This window comes from Euphorbia lathyris, chromosome 6 (assembly GCF_963576675.1).
Source record: "Euphorbia lathyris chromosome 6, ddEupLath1.1, whole genome shotgun sequence".
Lineage (NCBI taxonomy): Eukaryota > Viridiplantae > Streptophyta > Magnoliopsida > Malpighiales > Euphorbiaceae > Euphorbia > Euphorbia lathyris.
This window is the reverse complement of record NC_088915.1, coordinates 29,507,411-29,531,289: the sequence shown is the minus strand read 5'-3', so window position 1 is coordinate 29,531,289 and position 23,879 is coordinate 29,507,411. Positions and strand designations below refer to the sequence as shown.

The following is a 23,879-nucleotide window of genomic DNA, read 5'->3' as shown; positions in this document are numbered from 1 at the left end:
GTTTAGATATTTATGAAATAGCACAAAACTATATAGTTTTCTACAAAATTAAAATTTATTCATAAATGTTCTAATCGAGTCTGCTCGCGAGCTTTCGAGCCGAGCTTTGGCCTACTCAAACTTGGCTCATTTACGAACCTAGCCAGTAAATCGTATCGTTTACAAATCGAGCCGAGCTTCGAGCGGCTCTGTTCATTTTAACAGCCTTGATTAAAACCCACACAAACAATGTAAAGACTATATATATTAACATGAAATGAAACAAACAAAACAAAATCAGAAATATTTGGGTTTGTCAATGTCATCATCAGTAAATTCATCTTCATGAAAACTCAACTTCTTTGAAGCCTGCTTTGCCCACTTCACTATTTTCTCAGCCTCTCGATTGATCTTCTCTTCCTCCTTCACAGCCTTTTTCAGTATCTTTTCTTGTTCTTTAACTGAAAATAAGCTACTCAAACCAGACAAAAACTCCTCATCATTCTTGCTGCCCCAATCTTTATTCTGCTTCTTCTTCTTCTTCCCGGGGGAGCACCAAAAGCATCCGATTTTCCGAGGAGGAGAAGGCGAATCCCTTGATGAAACTGGCGAATCCAAAGGATAATCATAATTTGATGCTCTGTTTGACGATCGATTGGAAGAGTAAGACAGAGAACGAAGGAATTGGTTGTGTTTAGATTTGTTCTCCTTTTCCCCATTTGGGTTATCTTCTTCTGATTCTCCTTTAGGAATCGAAGATTTCAAGGGGTCAAGAGAAATATCAACTGATTTTGGGAGTGGGTTGTGTGATTTGAGTTTTTGAAATCGGGTTTCTAAATGGGAAGGGAGAAGGGAATCAGTGAAAGAACAAGTGTTGATTTTGGAGACTTGTTCCAGAACACAGAGCTCTTGAATTTGGGAAATTAGTTCATCCGCAGCAGACTCGTCTTTCTCAGAGTCTGAGAGATCACCCAAATCGGCCATTTTGTTGAATGATCAAGCGGTGGAGCTTCCTTACGCTCTGATATGATATATGGGCTCTGTAACGGCTATTTATGTCTTAGCTTTCTTTTTCATTCTCTCTGTCTCTCTCTTCATAATTTATTTATTTATTTATTTTTGCTGTTTCCCATTTGCTTTTATGACCATTCAACGGCTTAAATAAGAATAGAGTTCATTTTATCTTCTAATAGCATTTTTATCTAGTAGTAATTACTTTTTAATTGCAAGTTGTGGTACTTTTACATTTTATCACTGCAATTTAGGGTTAAAAATGAGAATTGACCTGCACGGAACCGCGATGGGAATTGCTTTCTCTATAGTAACGATGAAACTGATGTGACGTTTCTTTATTTTTTTTACTGATAAAAAAATAACATTGTTAATTATTAATTTTACTAATTTATATAAAATTAAATAACCAAAATAATTGTGGAAGTCATTGTTCTCGCAATTTCGACCTGGATATGATTAAGATAAAAGATTTCTCTAAGTATACGGTTTCGCGGATCAAATACTCGATCGAAGGGTTCAAACCACCATTTTTTACCATTGGGTAAAAAAATAACCAAAATAATATTCATTTTTTTAAACTAAATACTCTATGTTTTTTTTATTTAATAATATGTTAAATATCTCCTAAAATCTATCCAGTGATTCTATATTTTTTAGTATATATATAGATTATTTTTGAATGGATATTACCCGTCTATAGGTATTTTTGAAAAACTTATAAATTTATTAGGATTATAATATCACATTATAAAATATAGTGCTATAAATATAATATCGGAACATGTGTATTATATATTCTTTTAATACAAAAAAAAAAATTAATTAGGAAACTTTCCCCTCTTGATTAACTTTAATTGTTTTTTTTAATAAAACGCCATTATATTTATGGTTACTTTATATTCTCCTCGACTAATTAAAGTCTTGTTGAACTTTAATTTTTTTTAAGGAATTACTTGTTTTCAATTAAACACCATTAGTAAGTTTTAGTACAATTATAGATTTAGATAATTTAATGGGCTAATTATAAATCTAACCCAACTAAAAAGATCCATTTATATATCTAACCCACTTTGTTTCCATCTCATCAAATTAGACACTTTTATCAACTTTGGACAAGAATATCCTTATTTCAATTCACTTTCTTCCTCAGACTCTCAGTGTCTTCTTCACAATCCCAAACTTATGAAAAACGGTGGTTTATAGAGAGAAGAGATTATGTTTCGTTCAACATTTGAAGAATGAGTGTTTGTGGAAGAGGATTAGGATGAAAAGCTCAAAAAATTAGAAAAAAATATAACAATTGAACTGTTGCGATGTCGCAATTGTGACGAATTCGTCACTAATGCGACAAGAGTTGTCGCATTTGCGACGAAATACGACAATTATTGTTGTATTTATGACGAAATATGACAAATGCGACAACTGTTACCGCATTTGTGACGAAATGCGATAAATTTCGTCACAAATGCGACAACAATGGAGGAAAATGGTGGAAAAAAGAGGAAATTGAAACGATACCATTACAGATGAAGAAAGAGGCAAAACCAGTGAGAAAAACATACTTATAAGCTAAAAGCATACCATTTTTACGGGAAATTGAATATAATACTTCGATAATCTCAAAAATCGCTAACGATTGATATTAGAAATCGAAAAAGATGAACCGAAGAAGAAGAAGAAAAAGAAGAAGAAGAATCGATCGAACAAAACTAAAGGTAATTTTGTCCAAAGTGGATGAAAGTGTCTAATTTGGTGAGATGGAAGCAAAGTAAGTTAGATATGTAAATGGACCCTTTTAGTTGGGTTAGATTTTTTAATTAGCCCTAATTTAATACCTTAATACATCGTTTGCTTTGTACACTTGTCCAAAAAACTTGATTGACCTCCTTAACTTTTAAAAAGTTCCGATAGTCCCTTTAATTTGCGCAAAATGTCCAGATAACCGCTGCAACTTGCTTAAAATGTAATCAATTAATCACCTACAATGGCGAATACAAGATTACTCGGTTGGGGGGCCGATTTTACATGTGCGTTTGGGAAATTTTTTTTTGCTAAATCGAACTTGCTTAATTTTTTTTTTTTTTGTATATATGCGTGTTATAATTTGAATGGTCAAGAACCAATTTTAAGTATTAATATACAATTTCTCAAAATTAAACTAGATTTCGTTTCATAGTCCTAATAGTAAAAAAATTGGATTTAGGGAGGGCTAAACATATAAAAAAATTTAAAAAAATGATTTCAGATTGCCTATCAGGTAAAAAAAAAATAATAATTTGGATTTAAGGAGGCCTAAGAGGCAAAAAAAAAATTAGAAATTTGGATTTATGGAGGCTTAACAGGCAAAAAAAAAATAGAAATTTATATTTAGAAAGGCCTAACAGGCTAAAAAAATTAGAAATTTGGATTTAGACAGGCGTAACAGGCCTAAAAAATAGAAATTTGGATTTATGAAGTACCTAATACGTCTAAAATATTGAAATTTTTTATTTTGGACAAACTTAACACGTAATGTGATATATTTAATTTTTTATTAGTTAAATGATAGTTTCTAAAAAAAATATAACATTTTTACAATTTTTTATTTTTAGTTTTAAAATTTTAAAATTTAATTTAGAAATTTAGTTGTTTGAGTCTCAAGAATAAAAAATTCAAATTATTTTTTGAATGGAAAAGACATGATAAAAATAAGTTCAAAAGTGTTAGGAAAATAAATAAAGGTAACAAATAAACACTTTCTAAAATAAATTGAGGTTGATGGGAATTGAACCTAATACCTTTTAAGAAAAAACAAGTCTTTTTAAGCATCTCATGCTCATCTACCTTTAAACAATGAAATGTTACTACATGGACTCTATATAGACTATTACTAATATTTGGGGGGGCAAAATTACTTGTAACCATGGAAGTTCCAGCGGCCGAAGGGGCCTGGGCCCCCTGTATCCGCCCCTGATCACCTACTTGCAAAAATTAAGTTGTATTTAAAATGTGTGTTGCAAGCAAATCGAAAAGGTAAAACAAATAAGGTTGAGGTGTAAGGTCCCAATATCAGATAGAACAAATTGAAATGGACCCGAGAACGTTGAGGAAATCAAATAGCTACAGTTCCTATCTACACTAATTGAAATTCGTCTAAAAAAACTAACCGATCCAATCAGTATATATAAAAAATTCATCCAAATTGGTTTAAACGGGTGATTCACACCACCTGGCCTAGACAGAAACGGATGAACTACCCATTCGCGGAAACGAGTAGTTCATCCGTTTCTGCTTAGGCCAGGTGGTGTGAATCACCCGTTTAGCATATATTTAACGAGTTTTGTCTCTGAATTCCGAGACAGAACTCGTGTTTTCGATTTGATTTTCAAATAAAAATACTTATCCAAGGAATCATTAGTCTTTTTCCTCTACCGTGTTTAAGTCTCATGAATATTGATCGAGTTTTTGAATTTCAAAAAAAATTGAGAGAATTTCAATTTTTGTGAGTTTAAAAAATGACAAAAGTGTCCAAAAAAAGCAGTGATAAATAATTTGGGACATTTGGAACATGAATAGCAATCCACTTAGGTGTCGTTTGGTAAGATGTAATGACTTTCGTAATGGAATGACCATTACATTGAAGGCTCATTACCATGTTTGGTTGCATGTTACAATTTCATTGTAATAGAATGAGAAAACCTTGAGTTAAATTTTGTTGAAGAAATCTTGTAATCCCCATTACATAAAAAATGACTTGAATTCTCATTACATTGCCATCTAACATCTCATTTCTCAAATCTCACATTTCATTCTTGTAAAAAAACGCAACAAGTAGAAAAACATGAAAATTGAAAACGAGAAAAATGAAAAAAAAAATGAAAAACCGAAAAAAGAAAAAAAAATGAAAAACCGGAAAAATGAGAAAATAGAAAAACGGTGAAAAATGTTGAAACTGGAAATTAAAAGAAACGAGAAAAATGTAAAAAAATATAAAAAAACAAAAAACTATATACTAATTTATTGATTTCGGTTAATCTAATTTTATATTTGATTTTGATTTGATTTTTGACATTTTTCGTTAATTTTAATTATGTAAATAAATTTTTATGATTGTATTTAATTAGGAAAATATAAATATTGTAATGGTTATTATATTACATCATAATTGTCGACCAAACATGGTAATAGAATTACTATTCCATTCCATTATATTACAACTTTAATTACATTACGATCTTAATTACATTACATTGCATTAGGACATACCAAACGGACACTTAATAAATGATGCGATGCATAGAGAAGATTCACGACCCCGACATGGTTTTAAAGTAAAATTGCACCTGAAATTAGTAAAAATACTGAAAACCAATATAATCTGAATTCCATGCGGTCGTTTGTAGTTTTTAATATACATAGAATAAAGAATCAACAGCGGATTTATCAGATGCATCAAAGTGTGTTTGCACAGGATTATAAATGTTTATCTTTATCCATCTTCCTTTCTTTAACGGAGATAGGTAGATCGCGAATAGAGAGAGAGAGAGAGGATGACCAGAGGGAAGCAGAAGATTGAAGCTCAAAGGAAAAATGCTGAGAGGAATCAGAAGGGTAAAGGCTCTCAGCTTGAGGCTAGAGCTGTTGCTCTCAAAGTTACCTGCCCGATCTGCAAGGTTTCTTTCTTTTCGTTTTTATTGCTCTTCCTTTTTTTCTACGGTGCTTATTGTGTTTTTATCTGTTGTAATTTTGACCCACCCTTCAATATAGGACTGAAATTTGCCTTTTCCCATGCCTTGCTCTGATTCTGTTGTACTTGGAGAATATATGATAAAGATATGATGGTTTTAGTAATTGGATTGGATGACCTCGGACTTTTTAGTTTATGTATTAGTATTAGATAAACCTTTTCTTTTAGGTGTTTTAGAGCTTGATATTCAATCTTTCTGTGAGTGTATTCAATTCGTCCCGATGGTAAGCTCTTAAGAGAGGAACTTATCAACTATCAAGTGATGATGAATTATGCATCCTAGCAAGATTTATCTTGATGAGATGAATGAAACAAAAAATAAGCTAGATTTTATATTGGTATAAAAACAGAAATACACTTGCTTATGTGAATAAATAGATTTGGATGATTCATTTGTTGAATTCATAACTAGTACTGAATTTCATCTGTCAGTAAAGTTGAGATTATTTTGTGTTTGTAGTAGATAGTTTAGGTTCAGTTATTAGCACTGAAGTTTGGCTTGCCTTTATTCCTTCTTTATGACAAGGTAATATATTATATATATATACACAAGGCCCTGAATGACCAAATGAATTTGATCATTTACCTTTAGATTTAGGCTTATTAGAATCCTATTGTGGAGATTCAAAGTATCCTAGGGCTTAAGGGGGCGTTTGGTTCGGGGTCTTTAGGAATGGGAATGGGAGGGCTTCATTCCCTTTGTTCTTGTTTGTTTAAAAAAAAAAACCATTCCCTTTACCTATTTTAGATTATGAGTTTACCCCACTTTAGGTTAAGCCCATTATCCCATGTCTTGTAGGGAATTGGATTCCCTTTACCCCATTCCCTTTCCTAAACATATCCAAACACATAGGGAAATTAATGCTTATTCTTTTCCTTTCCTTTAGTTTCCATTTCTTGATTCCTTTTTCCTTACCCCTGTGAACCTAACGCCCCTAAATTTAATAAGCTTAGTTCTAACTGTGAATATATATATATATATATATATATATAAAGGAAGTCATTAGAGAGGAGTAAAGTGGAATTGCTAAAAAACGTGTCACTCTATCAGGTTATTGTGAAGTTTGTTAAATTGATGGTCAAAACATCGATTTCTTTTCCTTGTGTGACTCTTGATGTTCTGTAAGCTAGGTGCCTAAAAACCAGTATTTCATCAAATTGGTTGTACCAATTTTGGAGTTGAAACAAACAAAGTCACTATAGGTAAGTCTCAAAACCTAAGTCAGTTTGAAAATTTGCTTTCCATCCATTCTCGAGCTTCAGTTTCTTGGCTTTCTTTCTGTATGTTCTCTGATCCCATTCTATTCTTGTAAATGTTTCTACCATTGAAGCTTGTATGGTTTCTCTACTCTCATTGCACATTTTGTTGTTTTGAGAACGTTTGGATGCAAATAGCAAGAATTGGAGAGTGGGGACTTGGGTTTCTGCAGGAAAGTCTTAAAGTTAGTATCTTACTCCTTATAATAGTCTGAGAAAAATTTGGTCTTAGCCTTATTATCAAGTTAGGTTTAACTTTTGAGTTCGAACAGAAGAAGGAAGATGATAGATTTAAACTTGCAAGGATTGTGCATTAGCTAGATAACTAACCAGTTATTTATTTGTGGAGAACATTGATTGGTTTCAGAAATAATTTGAGGTTGTTGGAGACAATAATTTGTAAAAGTTTCCAAATATAGAATTAGGATCCATGTTTTGAACTTCTTTAAGCACTATTAAGCTTTTGGAAAACACTCTAGGTTTTTTCTGTTATTTTCTTCAGCAAATAAAGGACACAATTCCTGCATATCACGCAGAAGTCTTCTTTTATCTTCTGTTTTTGTGCACCATTGGCTTTGGCTTCAGTCCTCCCTCTTTTATCTGTTTGTCATTTTAGTGTTCTCTTTGCTTCAATTTGTGACGACCTTCACATTACTTATCAAAGGAAAAACTAACCGTAATAATGTCATGTCTCTCAATTTGTTCAAGAGTAAATAGTCTCTATCCTTTTTCTTTTGACTTATTCTAATTAGACAATTTGTCCTTTCAATCTCTATTTGATATAGGTTTCATTGTGTGGCTATTCTTTTTTCAAATTATTCTTGGGGTAAATTACACCAATGGTACCTGAACTTTACTCTAGCTCAATTTTGGTACCTAGATTTCATTTTGCCCCAAAAATATAACTCAATTAAAGATGACCGGACAATGCAGTACTTTTGACCGGTCAACGCGAGTTTGACCAAGTTTAATTAAAAATTGGAACCCATCATACACTCAACTAACATAAAAATACAATACAACATAGGTCTATCCGACCATGTGTTCCCAGAGGCTCTGATACCATTCGAACTAAAAGCTCAAGCTTATAGTTAATGCCCAATCATATATCTTATATTAATCTCAGACAGTTGCTGTAATTGTTTGTTACTATAATGGGCACTAAACTCTGAAAGAGCAAACTTCTTTTGCTCTGAACTTGTCTCATGTATCCTCATGCTGTGTCTTTTGGGCCAATACTCTTTGTAAGTTATGAATATGTCTGTCATTTGGGGGAACTATAAATTGTCATCTGTTTATACAAATACTCTACCCCTGACTGAGAATTCGATTTGTTAGGAGATTATGTACTGTAGCGTCAATGCAAAAAGCACAGGCTTTAATATGTTCAGCGAAACCCGAACATATAATATTATGAGAAAAGCCATTTGGCTAAGCTTATATGAATCTAAAAGTGGTTGATAAATTTTTGCGAACATTGATCATAATGACTTCTTAACACCATACAGGCTGTTGTGAATATGCAGAAGTAATATGTACAAAAAGGAAACTGTTAATTTAACATAACAACCCGTGTAACTTGTAATTTGTGCTTGATGAAAATAATTTTACTATGGTTTGAGTAACTTGTAATTTGGAGCTCAGCATTATTGTTGGAATCACTGGGAGTGCTTTAATTTGATAGGAAACCATGTTGTTAAAAATTGAGAAAGATAAATTAGAGACTTTTCATTGCGTTTTATAGAAACAGTTAATTTGTTTTTCCTTTAGCTGTTTGTTGTTAAAAAAGTTGTTTTTGGTAGTCATCTTGCATTTATACAGTTACAATTGATTTGGTTTTTATTGGTACTACTTGCCTCTACTGAAAGAAAGAAATTTTGATATTCAGACGCAGCTAGCAAATCATAATCAACTGGGCGATCACTATGCCTCCAAACATCCAAAAGAAAAGGCGCCCCCTTCGGAATCAGGGTGATTTTTCTTTCTCTCTTTTATTTTCTTAAAGGAGAGATTGATAGATGTGCTTATAAACTGTTAAATGTATGTCAAGCAATGGATGTAAACCAAGGTAATTGGGGTGTTGTTACTCTAAAGAAAAGAGAAATCAGACGTTACCTTTTTATAGTTTTGGTTGTGAACCAAAAAAGCCAGAAATAACAATGTAGATGTTGTAAGTTTTGAGCTTGGAATTTATGAAAGATGGAAACATAAAAATGAAGATATTGTTTCGTACTTGCTTTCGAATTTGTTCAATTGGTAGTTACCGATCTAGGAACATTTACATGGACATTCAAGTTTTTAAAATCACCTACACTTAAGTCAAGCATTCATTTAAATTATGTCAAATGAAGGATACATCTTTTCAATTTGGCAGTTGCCTATACGAATTCCATTTACTACAATGGACGGAATTTTTTAAATATGATTGATTTGTATTTATTTGACTATTTGTGAATTTCATGTCAATACCACGAGGATCTAATCCACTACTTTTTACTTTGGCCCAATGGGTAAATTTCAAATAAGTTACATTTATGTAAAGAATAAATAAGCACTTCCTTTCTTTATTGTTGGGCAAAAATATCCCGAGAGATTTGATTGTTCTGGTTTTCGTATTTTTTTTATTCTGATTTTCGTGCATCTGAGTTATGGAAAATTTATATCAATGCATTAAGCCATGTTATTTTTTTTTATATATTTTTCTTTTTGTCGCATTAAGTTTTTGATAGCTAGAAATGTTAGTTTGCATAAAAAATTCAATTAATAGAGTGTTGTTGATTTTATTTGTGTTCAATTTAAATTTTTTACAGTTTCCAAGCAGATTTGAGAGAAATTATACAATTTTTATTTTGAAATGTAAATAAATTAATTTTAGTCAAATGAAATGCATAGTGTTTCTTAACTTAGGTCTTGTTTGATAACTAATGTAGGGTCCGTTTGTTTTATCTGCTGTTTGATGTTGCTGTTTTCTGTTACGGTTTGCTGTTTGCTGTTTGAAAAGGCTGTTGTTCCAAAAAGTAGGGATTCCCTGCTTTTATAAAAAGCTATTTTTCGGCTACAAAAGGCAAACAGGAGGTGTCTAACAAACACCTTAAACTCTCCTTTTCAAAGTGAAAAGGCAAACAGGAGGTCGAAAAGCAGCTACCAAACACCCCCTTAATCACTTAAATTAAAATGTTAAACACTTATTTAATCTAAGTGTGTGTAATAACGGTTGTTTCTCCACTACTTAAATTAGTTAATTAATTCAAAAATTACTTATTTTGATAAGTTAAAATATTTAACTTAACATTTTAAGTTGAAAATCAAAAGTTGCATCGTTCAATACTTTCAGTACTTATAATATTCAACATCTAAAATTCAGTATTTATTTTTTTAGTATTTAATTTTCAGTAATTTTATCAAACATCTTAGTTACGGGTTGAAGGGTTAGTTACTGGCTTGAAGGGATAAAAAAAAAAGGTTAAAATGAAAAGGTGTGATGGGTTGCAGGAATTTTCATATGCACCTTAATGAGCAAGTGAATTTGCTCATTCACCGTTAGATATAGGTTTATTAAATCTAAGCTTCAGGATGCTTTGAATCTCCATCTTAGGATTCTAATAAGCCTAGATCTAACGGTGAATGAGCAAATTCTATATGTTCATTAAGGTGCATGTGATCAAGACTGGGTTGTAGAGATATGAAATGAATAGTGTTTCTTAATTTTATCACGGGCTTGAAGGATAAAAACAAGGGAAATTTACATATAAATTCACTTTTAAAAAACTATCTATAATTATGTTAAATAATGAATTTGAATTATATCAAATTAGTAAAATTAGTGCTCGTTTTTTTTCTTGGTAGGGAAAAAAAAGTAAAGACAAAACAAACACCACAACAAATTAACCCAGGATTAGCCTAGGAAAACTAACCCCCACAATATCTTCAGAAAGCAAAGATAACAGGAAATTAGGAGGAGAAGAGAAAATAGAGACGCCCAAAGCCCTCTCATGGCCCTTAGCAGCAAGCCGATCTGTCCCCGATTCTGCTCCCTAAAAACATGGCAAAAGTTGATAGAATCGAAAGAGGAGTAAATCCTTCTAATTGCTTTAACTAAATTTTGGCTCCCTAAACACAGAGTCATTTTATCAGAAATCATCTTGACTGCTTCAAGATTGTCTGACTCCACTAGCAGCCTCCTAATCCCCAGATCCTCTGTCATCCTAAGTCCAGAAAAGATACTCCAAATTTAAAGGATTAGAATTTATAAATTAGATGTCTAAAATATATTTTTTAGGGTTTATGATTTATGAATTGAAGTTTAGAAAATTTTATTTATGGTGTAAAATCATAATATATAGAAAATGATGACATATAAAGAATTAAATTTGGTGATATGATTTAGTTGTAATTTTATACTTAATTATGATATTCATGTATTTAACCCAAAAAACAATAAAAAAAAAAAAACTAAGATGAAAAGGTGTGATATGATTGTAGGCAAATTGTAAATTTTTTTATTTTGAAATATAAATAAAGTAATTTTAGACGAATGAAATGAACAAACAAATGAAATGAACAATGTTGTTTTAACTTAATTAAGTGCTTAAAAGTGATAAGAAAAAAAAGTTAAAATGAAAAGTCAGCGGTTCAATGAATCCAAATGTAGGAATAAATAGAGTAAACAGATTTTGGTCAATTTACTGATCCATTTATAATCCGTCCGTAACGTAATCATTTTAGGGTTAGGGTTTAGATTTAATCTAGCTATAAATAGATAGCTATGGAGACTAAATTTAAGATACAAGACATACTAAATACACAACATTAGAGATTGCACAAGACAATTTCTCTATTCCTCTTTTTAGCCACTGTCCACACACGCGGCGCGTGCAGTGTTTTCCGACGTTTGCTCGGCGTCGATTTTTACCATCATGCTCCTAATAATTTTAGGAATTTTTCTGTAATTTTTAATTTATTTTTGGGTATACAGAATAATTGATATGAATTAATTAGGATTCTGTAATTGTTTTTAATATGTGAAAACTATTTATAAATGCCCAGAAAACTACATAAATTAAAATTAAATCACAGAAATATAAAAAAATAGATTCTAAAAAATTAATTTTTTAGAGACTCGTTTCTGATTAAAAGTATTTATTAATAGAATATTGATATACTTTTTTTTTAGTTTTTAGATATTCAAAGTATATTTTTAGTATATTTTGAATGTACTTGTGATTAAAAATAATTATTAGAAAATTTTCTTTCTAGTTGATTGATTATTAATTTATGCTAGATAATCAAATATTATTTTTAAAATTTTATATGTCGTGTGTTCCGTATAACTATATGACTGTAGCCGTTTGCAAGTATTGTGTAACCAATATAATCATACATACATGTAATCTGGAAAATTATTTTTATCGTGAGTTGTATGTTCCTCAAAGAAATGGATTGAAGTCGGTTTTTTGATCCCCGAAAGATTTAATTCATGACCTAAATTTTCTCTTTTCTACTGTGCCTTGACATTTATAGTCTGCACTGTAAGCACTCCACTCTTTGCTCGTTTCCCCCACCAACATGCGCGACTCCGCGAATAGTTGCAACATGAGAAGCTTAAGATAATCTTAGATGTAACATGGAACACTCAAGAGAACAACTACAGAAGGGTTGTGCGGTTGTTCATGAGCATGCTGGGAGATAGGGGTGTTAGAGTTCCTCAAAACAATTCGACTATAACTCTGCGATTGGGAAAGATAATTCTACCCGTGTATACGCCAACACCCTGACCATGAACATTGATGGGTACATTGTACGTGTCATGAGATATGTTCTATCGAGAAAGTAATACTTTGGCGTCTAGGTAGTGGATGTGTCCAAGGGTTATAGGTTAAGACCTATTTATTAGTGTTTTCAGATGAGTTTAAAGTTTTGGTTTATTGTTAATGTTTTGAACACATGGTTTTTGGGATTTTTATTTTTGTTAGAACTTCCATTTTTTTTGGAGATTATTAGTTTCATTGATTGATTGAAATGGGAGAGTTTGTTTTCCCTAGTATGGTTTGACGTATTATGTTTCTGTTACGTAGCTTTTATAACTGTTTACGATAGAATTGAAAGCACTACATAAACCATTAATTTTTCAATGATTAGCTTACCACACGTTAAGCTAATTCCAAACCAATAATAAATGTTCTCTTTGCATGTTATCTAGTTAATTAACGCCGAACATTGGAATTAGAGAGTGATTAGAGCCCACCTGGGTCTCTTTTTCGAATTGAACTATAGTGTGAAGTTGAGATTGACTAGATATAGGTTGTATAAAGAACTTAAACGTGTATTATAAGAACTTATTAATAAGTCGTGCAACATTTACTTTATTGTATATATCCAAGATAATTAGTATTTAAATGTGATTAAAAAATAATCAATATTGTGATAACTTAACTGATACTATTATCTACATCTACAACAATTTAATTTAGTTTTATTGATGCTCTTGGTATATCACATTTATTTAGATATATCAGTACTGAATGTTGAGTTTTTTTATTATATGAGTACTTTAATTTTGTTTTATTGCTACTCTTGGTATATCACATGTATTTAGATATATCAATACTGAATGCTGAGTTTTTTTTTATTATATCACTACTGATACTGAATACTGACTTTTTTTTTATTATATCAGTACTTTAATTTTGCTTTATTGCTGATCTAAAGTTATGTTTTATAATTTCATTTTATTGTTGTTCTAAACTGATATTTTATACCAGTAACATGTGGTGAATTTTAAATTTGGGGATTGAGTAATTTTTTAATTTGGAGAATTTTTTAAATTTTATTTGGGGATTCCCGAAACCCGTGGAGAACCGTGCGGGCGGGTGCGAGTGCCAAAAAAACCCCGAACATTTTTTTTGAGATTCCCCGAAATCGCCCCCAAAAATATTAGGGGCGGAATGGGGGATGCAAAACCGCCCCCGCCCCACCCCGTTGCCACCCCCAGTGAAGCCTTCGTAGATTTCTGGCACTTGCCAGAGGGATCCAAGTGGTTGTATGTAGGAAACAACTCGAAAGTCAAAGCTCGAGGGATTGGTACTTATAGGTTGGTTCTACGAGGAGGTTGGACTCTCTTCCTACATGATGTTCTTTATGCTTTTGAGATTCGTCAAAATCTCATTTCTGTTTCACAATTGACGAACATGGGTTTTAATTTGTTTTTTCTTAACAATAATAGTTTGAAGTTGTGTTTACTAGATACCTTTTATGGACCTGGTTATTTTACGAATGACTTGATTTTCATGGATGTTGAGTTAAGTACTTATAATAATTCAGTTTCTCTTACTACTGTCTCTTATCCTACTATTGACCGGTTTGCTCCTCCAATCAAACGTTTCCTTGCATGAACTCCAACCATGCAGTGGATGCTCCGCCTTTGGATTTTTGTTTGTACCTTCGATTGAATGATTCCTCGTATGAACCCCTGCCATGTAGTGGAAACTCCGACTAAGGATTTTCTATTGTATCTTCGATTGAGTGCTTTCCTATATAAGCTCATGGAATGTGGTGGATACTCTGTCTAAGGATTTATGATCGCCTTTTGGGATTTTCTGTTGAACACGTGTATTTGTTTGTAAACTAACTCGACAATGACTATTTCGGATGGCTTAACAGACTTAGTGGTCTAACAAGCATTAAATAGGTGGGTTTTCTAGGCATTTCAAACTTTATAAGGCTCCACATTTTAGTGATATTAGCATTTCCATCAATTGCGAGGTCTTTAGGACTCGACCGTTGCTTCATTCTTGAAAGGTACGTAACTTATATCATATGGACTATAAATTTGTACTAACACTATGGCTGACGACCAAGACTTTGTTATCGTTTGCGCTTTTCATGGTTGACGTGACTCTCTATCTCAATGAGGGCATCACCTTAAATGGCACGTCAAGAGGATAGGTCTTCTTCAATTAAAAGCCTATAAACATTGTAGAAACACGGGATATGACCTTAATTTTCCACAGGGATCGAATTCCCATCATGCACAACATCTAGACTTATATCTGGCCCTTCTACTCAACCAAGGTACAACTTTTCAATTTTCATTTAGTTTAGAACATTCTCGTTTCTTGGTTTGCATTATCAATCTACTCAGTCCACTCCAATCATAGTGGGCGTGAGAGTAGAAGTCATGACGAATGGCTTCCTCATGATGGTCAAATTTGGATGAACATTCACAGTTTACTAGACGTATACCTTGATTCGAGTTTGGACTCCCTTCTTTTACGAACAAATGTCCTCAGTATAGAAAGGTAGGCAAACCTCTAGATATTCAGGTTTATAAGTTGACGTATGGCTCTTTAAGCGGACATTTTATTCTCTTGGGTTGCCGTCTCTTTCTTCCTTGAAAGCAAAACGGATAGATGTCATAATATGATTTGAAATCTTCTTATTTATCTACCATTTAATGTGCTTTGTTTATTTTGCAGAGCGGCGAATGGTACCCTACCCTTCCTATTGCTTTCGGGGCACATGCAGATGGTTTCGAGACTTATTTTATAGATTTATCAATAAGAGGACCATGGTGGTGAGCGTCGCCTCCCTCACTACTTTTATTGAAAGGTGGTCTGAGTGTATCCATACATTCTATCTTCCTATTTGCGAGATGACCATTGTTGCCATATCAACATCCGCTTTGGTGGGCTTGTGACTCCTTTTTCAGATTCATTGTTTGTCGAAGGGGTGGACCATGCTCGTATACGGGCTTTGATAGATTTTGAACGCACCATCATCAATGGTCCATTCAAAATACCTTACACAATTTTAAGAGATTGGTGGTCTCATGTACGCGAGCTGTAGGGAGATAAGATTGATTAGTATTATCAATCATTTATGTGGTGCCATTGTATTTTCTTATTGGATGATCTGACCAGATAAAAAGTATGACTGGGGTGGTGCCTCCCTATCCAGTTTGCTAAGGAGCCTAAATTTCTATTACTAAGGTGGGGAGTCCTTCTTTAGGATGGACATTATAGTTGTGGTGTGATATTTTGTACTTTTCTTTCCTTACTTCTAGTTTCTTTCTTTTGTTTTCTGATCATGTGCATCTGTACAAGTATAGGATATGAGTCTCGTATTGAGTAGACCTCCGACCAAAAGGGACACTAAGTTTGTTTTCCAATGCTTTGCTCATTGGTTAGGTTCCCGCAATAAGAATTGAAATTGCATGGCATAAAAATCGTTAGGTTTAAGATTGTACTGTTTTGTACATGAAGATTAAACCTGCTCTCCCCAAATAATAATACGACTAAATTTATATTTTATTTAAATAATTATTAACTAAAATATTAATTAAATTGTAATTGGTAAAAGATTAAGGTAATAACAAATCAGCTGTATTGACAGTGGTTAATTAATATAGATATTAATATTATAGATTTGTAAAATAAGGATATAACAATAGACAAATTATGATAAGTGAAATTAAATTAACGTTCAATTTAGTTAGCTTTCGCTTTTCGAAAATAACTTTTTCAATTTATAAGAAAGAAAATAATGTTTATTTGGTTAGTTCTTGTTAGATTTATGTTTTAATAAGTAATAGGTTCATGAGATTATTGGTTGTAAGTTGATAACATCCGAAAATTACCCTTGGGGCGAAACCTAAGGGATCACTGGATACAAGGACCTAGTGGTATAAAACCACAACAAGCTTAGGGACTACATTCGCTATCTTAGGGATAAGCCAGAAAGGATCTGACATGTCGCAAGGATACGGATACGTCTGCGCCGCCATATCACCGTTTTTCTACAAAATGGTGGTATTTAAGAGGCATTAATCAATCTCAAGAATGTATTAACAGTCAGGCATAAAGAATGTATACTTAATGAACATTCAATGACACTAATTGCAAGACATTTCGAGGTATTCAAGGTACACTTTCCAAAAACCATACTTTGTGCTTACTGTTTATTCTCTCTAGAATTATTACTAACTTAAATATCGAAGTGTCCCCGATCGAACCCAACGGCGCCTCACAGGGAAGCATTCCGATGAAGGAAATTCTACGATATATCATAAGTCTACATCATAATATATGTAGCATTCTACTCTTCTTGATGCATATAGGATTTTCTCGACTGCCCCTATATTTTTCTTCTCTAGTTGTCCTCCACCTTCTCCAATCTACACAGCTCGGCCACCCATCTTAATCGTCGGTCGCCAATGCCTTTTCTTAATCTCTTTTGCACATCAGAGAATCGGAGGCATCTTGTAGATGAGTTTGCTTAAGTTCCTTTCTTAACTTGCTATCCTCCATCTTCCTGCTGTTTGGAGCTTCTTCTCTTTCGGATTTCTCATCCCACTGTTTTGTTTTTCTGGTTTTTTCTTTATTTGTTAAGTTTATTCTCTTCGACTTCATATATTTTATCGGATCTCTTAACCCGTTTGAACTACATCTGTTGTTTATAATATTTTTATTGGTAACTTCTTCTGATTTAACAAGCGTAAATGGTAGATCACTAGATCTAAGGTTGTAAAAGAAATGACTCTAAAAATCGGAAGTGTTTAAATGATGGATATTAGACTATAGTTGTTTCTCTGTGAATTTAAAGTTACAAAAAAATAAAAATAAATATAAGTTTCGTATGTAATTTGTGTTGGTTATACTTTCAATGATTTTCTTTTTTTTTTCTCTCTCTTTTTAGTTTATTCTTATTTTTATGGATCACTTATTAGATAATAACTTGTGCTTGCAGTGAGGTTTTATTTTTGGGATAATTACTAATCTGAACCAATCAAGGACCCCACAATTTACATATCTAACCCACATTGTCTCAAAGTTACCAAATTAGACACTTTCACCCATTTTGGACAAAACTAATCTTAGTTCTATTCGATCAATCAATCAATCGATCTTCTTCTTCTTCTTCTTCTCCGTTTCAACTTCTTCTTCGGTTCATCTTCTTCAATTTCTAATACCAATCGATAGCGATTTTTGAGATTTTTGACATATTATGTTCAATTTCCCGTACAAATGGTACATTTTTAGCTTATACGCTTGCTTTTCTCGTTGGTTTTGCCTCTTTCTTCATCTGTAATGGTATCGTTTCAATTTCCTCAATTTTCCATAATTTTTTTCCATTTTCCTCCATTGTTGTAGCATTTGTGACGAAATTGTCGCATTTCATCACAAATGCGACAAGAATTGTCGCATTTCGTCGCAAATGCGACAAGTGTTGTCGCATTTGCTACGAAATGCGACAACTCTTGTCGCATTTGTGACGAAATGCGACAAATGCGACAAGGGTTGTCACAGTTGCGACGAGATGCGGCAATTATTGTCGCATTTGTGACGAAATGCGACAATTTCGTCACAAATGCGACAATAATGGAGAAAAATGGAAAAAAATTATGGAAAATAAAGGAAATTGAAACGATACCATTACAGATGAAAAAAGAGGCAAAACCAACGAGAAAAGCAAGCGTATAAGCTAAAAATATACCATTTGTACGGGAAATTGAACATAATATGTCAAAAATCTCAAAAATCGCTAACGATTGGTATCAAAAATTGAAGAAGATGAACCGAAGAAGAAGTTGAAATGGAGAAGAAGAAGAACAAGAAGAAGAAGAACAACAACAAGAAGAAGAAGAAGCGGAAGAAGAAGAAGAAGAAGAAGAAGAAGAAGAAGAAGAAGAAGAAGAAGAAGAAGAAGAAGAAGAAGATCGATCGATTGATCGAATAGAACTAAGGTTAGTTTTGTCCAAAATGGGTGAAAGTGTCTAATTTAGTAACTTTGAGGCAAAGTGGGCTAGATATATAAATTGGGGTTCTTGATTGGGTCAGATTAGTAATTATCCCTTTATTTTTTACTATTATCAAAGCTGTAATTTTCTTATCTAATAAAATAATACTAACATTCTCGTTAAAAAAAAGGGTAAATTTCAAAAAAACTCTATGGTTTCACTTTTTTTTTTTTGCAGAAAAAAGGACTGTGATTTTTTTCTTTTCAAATACAGGACTGTGGTTTATTCCGTTACACTATTTACGGATTTGATGAAGATGTCGTTTATTTGCTGACGTGGCGAAGGGCAAATATGGGTTTTTAAAAAAATTGGGATAAAATTAAAAAAAAACCATGTGGTTTCACTTTTTTGCAGAAAAAAGACTGTGTTTTTTTTTTCTTTTCAAATACAGGACTGTGGTTTATTCCCTTACACTATTTACGGATTTGGTGAAGATCTCGTTTATTTGCTGGCGTGGCAGAAGGGCAAATATGAGTTTTTAAAAAAATTGACCAATGAATTTTTTATAACTATTTTGGGTCTACAATATTGACCATTGGATTTTTATAACTATTTTGTGGCTACAATATTGACTATATAATTTCAAATGAGCGCAAATCTCACATAGTTGTTCAAAGTCTTTTATAGTCAATTTTTAAAAAAATCCATATTTGCCCTTCAGCCACGTCAGCAAATAAACGACATTTTCACCAAATCTGTAAATAGTGTAACAGAATAAACCACAATCCTGTATTTGAAAAGAAAAAAACCACAGTCATTTTTTCTGCAAAAAAAAGTGGAATCACAGTTTTTTTTTTTAAAAAATATACCCCAATTTTTTTAAAAACCCACATTTGCCCTTTGCCACGTCAGCAAATAGATGGCATCTTCACCAAATCCGTAAATAGTGTAACGGAATAAACTACAGTCCTGTATTTGAAAAGAAAAAACAGAGTCTTTTTTTCTGCAAAAAAGTGAAACCACAGGGGCCTTTTTTGAAATTTACCCAAAAAAAAAAAATACTGCAAACAAGTTCAGACAGAGTAAGAGGTTCAAAGAAGTCAAAAGTTAAGAATTGACAAGTTGCCAAAATAATGTATGAAAGCCTACTGTAACGCAGATGTGTTACAAAACGTCGTCGTCCGCGTATCAATCGCTGAAGAAGATAAAGTGAAAAAGCCGTAGTACTGCAAACAATTTCCAGCAGCGCAAAATCGGAGTAGAAAAACCCTAATACACTGTCGCGTAAGATGTTTAGCGGCGGGGACAACGATCCACTTCGCCCTGTAACCATGAAGGCAGCATCAACAATGCGGAGCCCTACGCCGGAGATCTTGCCATCTATGTCAAAAGAGAGGATTTCAGCGCACCAGCAACAGTTACAGTGGGCAGAAGAAGAAACGAAGGAGTTGATTAGGATTAGGGCTGACCTAGAGAAAGATTTCACTGTCGCCAAGAGAAATAAGGCTCTTTGGGAGATTGTGAGTCTGAAAATGAGAGAAAGAGGATACCGTAGGACCCCTGATCAGTGTAAATGTAAATGGAAGAACCTCATCAATCGTTACAAGGTATCGTTCTCCTTATTAAACATGGTTGTAGCTGAAATTGTTGTGGTTTTCAAGTCCTAGTTAGTTTGTGGACTTGCAGGGGTTTGAACTTGAATTCTTAATATAATTTCAAATTTGAGTATATTACTACTGAGTAGAAACTTAATTTTAGTGAATTTACTGGTCTATAATAACTTCACTGAATTGACTTCGGAAAACAGCAAAAGTTTAGAGTTTATACGGTGTTCATTTTTCATGGGGCAATCTAAGATTCAAAAATAGAGAAAGGAAATTGTGCGAATGGAGTTTACTAAAATTAAGAACTCTGTGTGTGAGGAGGGGGGTGGATATTATGCATATGCTTAAAATATTATAACTCTGGAATTTGTCTCTCCATTTTTTATTTGTCTATAATACAATATTTATGGTGTTCTATGATTGTAGCCTCTGTTTTGTGCTTTCTTGACAAAGCAATATCTTTTCACATGAATTTAATAGGGAAAGGAGACATCTGATCCTGAGAATGGCATGCATTGCCCGTTCTTTGAGGAACTACATGCAGTATTTAATGAAAGAGCGAAAAACATGCAGCGGTTGCTCCTTGAATCTGAAGGTTCTATCCAGAAAAGGAAAAGAGGGAAGAGAAGCGTTGGATCTTTTGATGAAGTCTCAGAAGATGAAGATGAGGATGAAGATGGATGTGGGGGAGAAAGGCTAGCTAGAGGCAATTCGCGGAAGAGGAAGGGTGAAAAGCTTATAGCAGAAACGTCTACAAGAGTAACCAGTACGTCTACTTCTGACATCGTTGAGATCCAAGAGATGCTTAAGGAGTTCTTCCAGCAGCAACAGCGGATGGAAATGCAGTGGTTGGAGATGATAGAAAGACGCGCTCATGAGCAGCGTTTGTTTGAGCAGGAATGGCGACAGTCGATGGAAAAAATTGAGAGAGAGAGATTAATGATTGAGCAGGCATGGCGGGAGAGGGAAGAACAGAGGCGGATAAGAGAAGAAAGCAGAGCAGAGAGAAGGGATGCCTTGTTGACTACTCTTTTAAACAAACTTATTCGTGAAGATGATAGCCAAGTTCACTGGGATTTCTCTTAGTGGTCTATTTGGTGTCTGCAAGGCTGAAACTTGTATGATGGTTTTGGGTCATCTAAACGTTTTGATAGTCACTTGTGAAGAATGGAAATGTTGTACTTTTGGTAGAATGGAAATGTTGTACTTTTTGGTAGTATGCAAAAGAAGAGAAATAACGTAAAGGCAGTTGATTCAATTTGGCATAAAAGACTCAGTTTCTTTTGAGGTAAGTTCATATATGTAAGAGGTTATGGGAAACTATATATTGTATTTAAAGCTTATGGGAAATTGGAATGTTATTATCTGTACATAAGAAAATACAAGTGTTTGCCTTTAACTTCATTAGATCACATTGGCTAGCTTTTGAATTCTCGACGGTCTCCCTTACATCCTTAAATTCCGCCATTTGAATCTAAAGTGCCTTGCCTTCGACTCAAAAAACATCTGAAAGACATCTTGGAGGCAGTCCATGTAAACATTGGCACATTGAAGCCATTAACAAGGCTGATCTCATAAGGATCTGTTACATGATTCAGAATGATTTGAGCTGCTGTGTACAGCGGCAGAAGTTAACTAGTGGAGCTGTAATATTTATTCAATGATTCTCCAGGTGTTAACTCATAATCATGAATTAGTAGAGGGAGATTTGAAAGATGACTATCAATCTACACATCCGGGCCATATGGTGATTTTGCATTAATTTTCCAGGGTAATAATTCTATCCATATTTCTAATTACCATTCATATGTTTTGAAAAGTGTTGAGACTGAACAATGGACTTAACTGGGTTCGATTGACTTGCTTCGGAAATGGTTCCTGGAACACTCCGTTGATCAAGTCAGTGAGAGATTAAGAGAGAGAGAGAGAGAGTATGTAGAGAGAAAAGAAGTAATTTATTACTTCAATGATGTTGTGATGAATTTATAGATGTGGGAGGGGGTGAAATATCCAAAATGCTCCTTCTCTGTATGGAATGATGTAGTCAAATGGTATGTCATTGGTGGTCGCAGGGGGCTTGCATGTTTAGTGCATGGGCTTTGTTGGTCGGGATGTATTGACGGCCTGGTTTGGTCTCGTACTCACCTAACGTAAAACCCTAATGGACATAGGCGCACCATAAGTCCTCCATTCGGGTTAGTCCGAGGTACTTGGTGCGAGCTGGTGAAATGACGATGTTTGGAGCTTCGTTGGGGATTATGACTGCAGAGGGTGTTGGGATGAATGCTCTCCTCTTTAAGACTGGAGAGGGTTGCTGGGGTGAATGCTCTCTTATTAGTGCCATAGTATTTAGGGCACGTGTCATTTGATGTGTTGGTTCAATGATTATCCAAGCGTGTTTGTTGTTTTCGAAGCGTTAATCGTTTTTCATAAAATGGTATAACTGCCAATAAATGATGATGATCATTAATTAATTGTGTCATTTGGTCTTCCGTGACCTATTATAAATATGGCCTCTTCTTCGTTTGATCATTTGGATATATAAATTTCTTTGCGTGCTATCCATTCTGCTACTGAGTAATTTAAGGTCGCTTCTTCTTTTCTTTCTAGTTACCATCTGTTGTGTTGCCTTGTAACGATGTTATCTTCACTTGGAGAGCTCATATATGAAAAAAAATGTTGTTTATGCATTTGTGTTCTTTTTTGTTGTGTTTTTCCTTACACTTTTTGCGTGTGGTGTGTGCGATGTTTCCTCCCTTTTATTTTTGCGCATTTGAATGTATGTTTATTTTTCATAAGGACCTGTGATGGTCTTTTCATGTTGTTGCCTTTTCTTTTGTTTAGCATGAAAATACCTTTTGTCAAAAAGGTAATCGTGCTTTCGGCTCAAATGGACGTTGATGTGACCGAGCCTTTTCTCGATTTCTCCTTTTTGGGTATAAATATTCTTCTCCTTCCTCCTTTTGGTCATAAATAATTTAGAAGTTTAAGCATGAGTTTACATTCTTCTTTTCGTTGAGCTTTTCTTTCTTAGATTACTATGTTGCTGGGTGATGCCAATAGAGATCATGTGGCTTTGGAGGTCAACGTAGTCAGCTTCGAGGAGTTGGAAAGTACCGATCTTGAGGAGGATCCTTTAGAAGATGTTCCTACCTCTGGTAGCCTGGGACCTCGACGAGTCTTGCCTGCTCAGAGGTCTCGACCTAATGGTTTTAGAGATATTTTCTGTTTCAAGTCGTCGGGTTGTCGTCCTCTTTTTGAATATGTGATGCCCCCTACTCCTGAGGAAAAACGGTCGATGCCAGAGTTGGTGGACATAAACGTTTCTAAGGAAGGAACCTAAGAGTAGTTTTGGAAGTTCCTTATGTCGTGCACTCGGTAAGTAACCGACGTAGCGTTGAGATTGTTGTTCCTCGTGAACGGGATATTCAAGGCGGAGAGAGAGCCTATGGAAACTAGATTCGCAACTTGGATTATTAATGGGTTGTGGAGCGATCTATTGACTCATATGCGGGGTTCTTGGTGTATGCTAAAGAGTACAAGAGCTACCGATTTGGCAGATGGT

The 23,879-nt window shown here is 33.8% G+C and overlaps 2 protein-coding genes and 1 long non-coding RNA gene across 3 annotated transcripts; 2 read left to right on the top strand and 1 right to left on the bottom strand.

The window, feature by feature from the left end:
* Positions 1-224: 224 nt before the first annotated feature.
* LOC136232952 (uncharacterized) lies at positions 225-1,079 on the bottom strand. The gene has a single exon (XM_066022442.1). It carries the CDS (start codon positions 961-963, stop codon positions 277-279), a length of 687 nt encoding a protein of 228 aa, XP_065878514.1. The 5' UTR covers positions 964-1,079; the 3' UTR covers positions 225-276.
* A 4,328-nt stretch (positions 1,080-5,407) lies between these two features.
* Positions 5,408-9,194, top strand: LOC136234099 (uncharacterized). The gene is made up of 2 exons (XR_010691043.1): positions 5,408-5,645; positions 8,865-9,194. It is a non-coding gene; the product is annotated as an uncharacterized lncRNA (long non-coding RNA).
* Positions 9,195-19,851: 10,657 nt separating this feature from the next.
* On the top strand, positions 19,852-21,721 carry LOC136234151 (trihelix transcription factor GT-3b-like). The gene is made up of 2 exons (XM_066023928.1): positions 19,852-20,317; positions 20,795-21,721. Exons 1-2 carry the CDS (start codon positions 20,000-20,002, stop codon positions 21,398-21,400), a joined length of 924 nt encoding a protein of 307 aa, XP_065880000.1. The 5' UTR covers positions 19,852-19,999; the 3' UTR covers positions 21,401-21,721.
* Positions 21,722-23,879: the final 2,158 nt, after the last annotated feature.

What these genes read in the sequence shown, in the direction of transcription:
- LOC136232952 (XM_066022442.1), bottom strand. Translation starts at nt 963, where the DNA reads ATGGCCGATTTGGGTGATCTCTCAGACTCTGAGAAAGACGAGTCTGCT.
- LOC136234151 (XM_066023928.1), top strand. Translation starts at nt 20,000, where the DNA reads ATGTTTAGCGGCGGGGACAACGATCCACTTCGCCCTGTAACCATGAAG. An exon ending in ACCTCATCAATCGTTACAAG is followed by an intron (nt 20,318 to 20,794) that starts GTATCGTTCTCC and finishes TGAATTTAATAG; the next exon opens with GGAAAGGAGACATCTGATCC.